At 35.3% G+C, this 5503-nt stretch overlaps 2 protein-coding genes across 2 annotated transcripts in view; both read left to right on the forward strand.

Annotated features, from left to right (window-relative positions):
* The window catches only part of LOC102305439 (B-cell receptor CD22), a 107336-nt gene that overhangs the window by 49056 nt on the left and 52777 nt on the right, over nt 1-5503 (forward strand). The gene's annotated exons all lie outside the window — the stretch shown is intronic.
* The window catches only part of LOC121811785, a 36364-nt gene continuing 34081 nt past the window's right edge, over nt 3221-5503 (forward strand). The window contains exon 1 of the mRNA XM_042227579.1: nt 3221-3374. Within this exon, the coding sequence (XP_042083513.1) occupies nt 3305-3374 (70 nt within the window). The 5' untranslated portion in view covers nt 3221-3304. The remainder of the gene's footprint in view (nt 3375-5503) is intronic.

A 5503-nucleotide genomic window follows, 5' to 3' on the forward strand; every position in this document is an offset into this window, starting at 1 on the left:
TAATAGGTTGGTGTGTAGTATAAAATATGACATATTATACCAAGACTGGAAAAACTTGAAATGTACCACATTTAAAACCAGGAAGTTACAAAAAATTCAACTGTTTAACACTGATCGGTATCAGTGCCTGATCGACAAAGCACGGGTAGATATGACTACATATTTCCATTAATATGGTGCTTAGCTATTTTACGCTGGCATGCAAGACCCGTTTTGCTGCAACCCAGTCTGTGTTAAATGGTTGTTAATAATTAAGAACAAACAAACCAACATTACCTGACAAAAACAGAAAAGCTTTTGTTATGAAAGGTCAGCAAATAAGATCTAGGTGCCCCGTTTCACAATTATATTGCTTCATTAAGGTTTATAAAAAAATAAATTACTTTGAAACTGTGGGCTGGTCAAGGAAAAGCAAGATCCTCTTTGGACCAAGATTATATTTAGGCACTAGTTACACACACATGGGTTTGAATAAAGGCTGACTGCCAGCATCTGTTTAACTGGTTAGATTCTGTACTGTAGGCTACAGTCAGCCACACAAAGATGATACTACTTATTGTAATTCATTTTTTTCTATAGAAAAATATAAAACGAAACTTGTCTCAGTTTAGAACAAAAAGAGTTTTAAATACCACAAGGAGTAATTTGAAGCTTAAACAGGAGGACAACCACCAACATCACCGGATTAAAGCACTGATACAACTGTGAGGAGTGTGACTGATTTACTCAAGAATTTTACTGTAATTCTATCTCATACCACTTTTAGCTTTTATGTCACTGTATTTTGGATGAAAATACTGTACTTATTCCAGATTATTTGAAAGCTTTAGCTGTCTGTTATTTACAGATAATGGCATCATTATCAGTCAGGCTATTCAGCAATATATAAGTACTGTTAAATCACCGAGTTCTTTAGATTCCTCAGAGGCATCCGATGGAAGACAAAACACTGCCGCGGATCTCAAAATGGTGGTGTGCCCCTACCAGTTTTATTGCAGGGCGTTCCACTCTAGTCTAAACAAAGGTGTTTCACAGGCATTCAGTAGTTTTATTGCACAGCATACTCATAGGTTATTGTGTATTGGATGCAAAAACATCTTTTCTCAGCCCTGGTGAGGCTGTGTCCTTGCCAAAACCAGAAAACAGTTCCCTGTTATGTCTATTTTGCAGCCAAGCGTAGGCGAGTCTCTCCTGCACGTGTGAGAGAGTCTCCTATATTCTATCACCAAAGGACACATAGTCTAATGCCTTTATTTTTCAGGGCTGTGTCCACTTAATACTATACTGTATAACTTTATAACACTTATTAGTAAAAAGCATAGCATTATTGAGGCACTGCAAATTATTCCAAACAGTCCCAACAATCCCAACAATATGCAAAACATGAAAAGGATAAATTATATAATACTTATTTAATACTGTATATAATAAAAAATGCTGTTCTATACGAGTGCTATATGAGTATAGTAAATGTATTTTGATTACAAAAGATGCATTAATAAGTCTAAATGTTTTTTTATACTTTGGAAAGTAATTATCTAATACAAAATTATATTTAAAGTCTTGTTCAGCCCCATTTGTCACATAATAAATCTGTAATAGAACAGGGCTGCAGCTGAAAAATCACACCCTTACTTACATTCTTTCTTTGCCATTTTTCTGGAAAATATATGGGTTAAAAATTAAAAAAGGAAACTAAATAACAGTAATTTGTACTTTAAAAACAAGACAATCCTTGAAAACCTGGGTCACCTTTGCAAAACCAGCATGCAGCTATATGCATAATGGGTTGCATATAGTTGTACACTCAGAAATGTAGCCACATGTATGATAGTGCAAAAATATCTGTCTTAGATGACATAGTGTAAAAAACAGGATTGAATTTGCATTTCCTTTCCAGTTTTTGAATTAGATCATGATTTTAAAACTACTGTAGGTACACAAGCTGAAGTCTGACAAATCTGCCCATATGCTCCAAAATCAGCATCTTCAGTTATCCTGCCAAGATGCCAAAATGTGGTTGTATATATGTGGTTGTACATTAAACTTTTTGTTTTGGTGTTAAATAGAACCCTTCTTAGACTTGAAGTATTTGAATCCTTCAGGCCTCCCACTGTATATATTTATTTTGACATCCATGGTATCTTGTAATATTAGAAATGTGATACTAGTTTCAATGTAAACACTCTGGACATGAGACAAGTCGGGACAACTGGAAATTCAAATTGCTTTCATGAAGTACATTGTCGTTGGACTCTTAGAGGTGATTACAGGAGACCTTTACAGTAAATCTGTTCATGGTGTTGTTAACACATTTTGCAGTAATTGTAGGAGCAAAGAGTGATTGAAATACAGTGCCTTAAAAAGTTTTCATACTCCTTGAACTTTTACAAATGTTTTCAACTTATAACCAAAAACTTGGTTTTTGTTTTTTTTTATTGAGATTTTGTGTGAAAGACCAACACAAAGTAGCACATAAATGTGAAGTGGTATGACATTGTCTTGCTGGAGGGTGAATCTTCCTCCCAGTCTCAAGTCCTTTGCAGCCTCCGGCAGGTTTTCTTCCAGGATTGCCCAGTATTTAGCCCCATCCATCTTCCCATCAACTCTGACCAGCTTCCCTGTTGAATTTCTCCTCCAGACTAACCATGAGCCTCTCTGACCAGTGCCGTCCTTGCTTGGTCTGTCAGTTTAGGTGGACGGCCATGTCTTTGTAGGTTTGCAGTTGTAGCGTACTTTTTCCTTTTTTGGATGATGGATTGAACAGCACTCCTTCAGATATTCAAAGCTTGATTCCATTGGATTTTATTAAAGGGGTATCAGAGTTCAGGAGGATGAATATAAATACATGCCACACTTTTCAGATTTCTATTAACATAAAATTTTGAAAACTATGTGTAATTTTCATACCAGTTCACAATTATGTGCTACTTTGTGTTGGTTTGTCACAGAAAATCTCAATAAAAACATTGAAGTTTTTGGTTGTAAGGTGACAAAATGTTAAAGTTGAAGGGGTATAAATACTTTTTCAAGGCACTGTATGCCAAATTTGTCTGTTAAGAAGTTAATCTTACATGTAAACCACTGTATAAGGAGCACTTCTTCACTTCATTAGGGTTCGAGTGGAGGTTTACCAGATTTCATCTGTTTACGCATGTTGAGCATGTACTGCGGAAGGAAGACAGTCTAATATCACTTTTATATTTTCCAACCACAGAAGACGCTGCCATCAAAGACTACATCCTCAGTGTCTGATGAAGACTAGCTGGCACACAGTATTTGTCATGTTGGTGTGAATTAAGAAATGAGAGGAGCAGCTATGAGTTTAAGTGCAGCAGCCAGTGGATTTGTTCTCTTCCTTCTCTCACTAACAGGTATTGTGTACCCTTATATTTGATTTATATCTGCAGTTACACCCCGACACCAGAGCTCTTTCTGGCTGTCACACATCCACCATCTGCAGGAATTACATATACATGTTTGCATTTGTTTTCTACTTACATTTTTAATGTTTTTAAATAGGTATTTAGCAAATAAATACAGATGCTGTGCAGTGTTGGGTGTAATGCCTTACTAAGTAACGCGATACTGTAATTAAATTACTTTTCCACTGAAAAAGTAGAGTAACTAATTACTGTTCATTTTTAGGTATTTTAATTACTTACAATGTACTTGCGTTACATTGTAAAAGAATTAAACTCGCTGAATATCATTATTTAATTTCAATAATTTATCTTCTAAACGTAAAAGTAAACTCTGCCGCTTTAACATCGCTGTAGTGCAGGTGCACGTCATTTCGCGGCTGAAGCGAGTGGCTGTTCTTTGAAATATTCCCGTCTCTTCACTTTTCTGAAACAAGCAGAGAAGAATATTACAGTGATATGTAAGCTATGTCCTGGGGAGAAAAAACTATCGGCTGCTGTTAATAGCACATCTACTGAAGCGCCTGACACGAAGACGAACACTTCTGAGCGATCCTTGTTCATCATCCATGGATAACACCGCGGCAACTCCTGCTAAGCAGGAAAACGTGATTTTACTTCAGCAGCACAGAAAGTGTCTGAAGGTGAGCTTAAAAAAATGATTGCAGGCTACATTGTGGAAGAGATGCTACCGCTGCGTACTGTAGAGTCTCCGTCTTTAAAAAAAAGTATTTATTATTTCTATTGTTTGCCCACTCAAGGTTTATAGCGATTTTAAGAAGTATTTAGTTAAATTACTTATTTAATGATTAAGTTACTTTTCTGACACAGTAATTAGATAAGTATTTTAAATGCAATATTGACTAAGTAATTAGTAATTAGTAATTAATTACTTTTTAAAAGTAACTTACCCAACACTGATGCTGTGTGATGTGTACAAACACTGCAGATATTATATATACATGCGTTTAGAAAAACACAGAGTGGTTTCCACTTTTCACATTCTCAGTAACTTCACCATGACACTTAACATTATAAAGCTACAGTATGTCTGTATTATACAGAATAAGTAGAAGTAACAGCTGATGCATTAACTGTTATAATTTACTTTCTATAATATGTATTTAAGTATAGTAATAATTTTTAAAAAATACTACTATATATATCGTTGAATTACAGAGAGAAAAATTCTGAGACTAATACAAATTGTGTCATAAAAAAACAAACAATTTTCTGTTATACTTTGTTGTCAAGTAGTATAAATAGATCATTTAGATAATTTAAAATGTGTAAAACTCAACTGTATCTATTTATATTCTAAGATATTCGTTTCGTTAGGTTAATTGATTAATCTAAATTGTCACTAGGTATGAATGTGCGAGTGAATGCGAGTGTGAATGGTTGTCTGTCCCTATGTGTTAGCCCTGCGACAGACTGGCGACCTGTCCAGGGTGTACCCCGCCTTTCGCCCTATGACAGCTGGGATAGGCTCCAGCACCCCCCGCGACCCTGAAAAGGATAAGCGGAAGCGAATGGATGGATGGATGGATATTCGTTTCATTTGGCTGAGAAAAACAGTTGTTAAATATTTTTTATAATAAAAATGAAGCACATACTTCATTTTTTCCATTGTGTGAATTTCTCCCTATATGCAGTGGGTAACATAAGTATTGAACACGACACCAATAACTAAATATATTTCTAAAGGTGCTATTGACATGAAATTCTCACCAGGTGTTGGTAACAACCGATCCAATCCAAACATGCAAAGAAATCAAACCGTAGGTGTTCATAAATTATGTGTAATAATGAGAAATGACTCAGGGAAAAAGTATTAAACATGCTTACTGACATATTTAATTCCTCAAACACAATTCTCACGATTTTAGTTTAAATAACACAATATCGGTTTATTAAATCCTGAATTGATTTTTAAATATAAATTTATTTTGCCTGAAATGCCAGAATCTCGGGTTAAAGCTCACAAAACTATTTCAACAACCAGGGCTGTGCAGAGAGGTTTAAAGGGGCGGGTGCTCAAAGTTAAAAAGGGGCACATTGAACCAGGCTGAATAACAACA

This window comes from Haplochromis burtoni, unplaced genomic scaffold (genome assembly GCF_018398535.1).
Source record: "Haplochromis burtoni strain Fernald_Lab_line unplaced genomic scaffold, NCSU_Asbu1 Contig_269, whole genome shotgun sequence".
Taxonomy (NCBI): Eukaryota; Metazoa; Chordata; class Actinopteri; order Cichliformes; family Cichlidae; genus Haplochromis; species Haplochromis burtoni.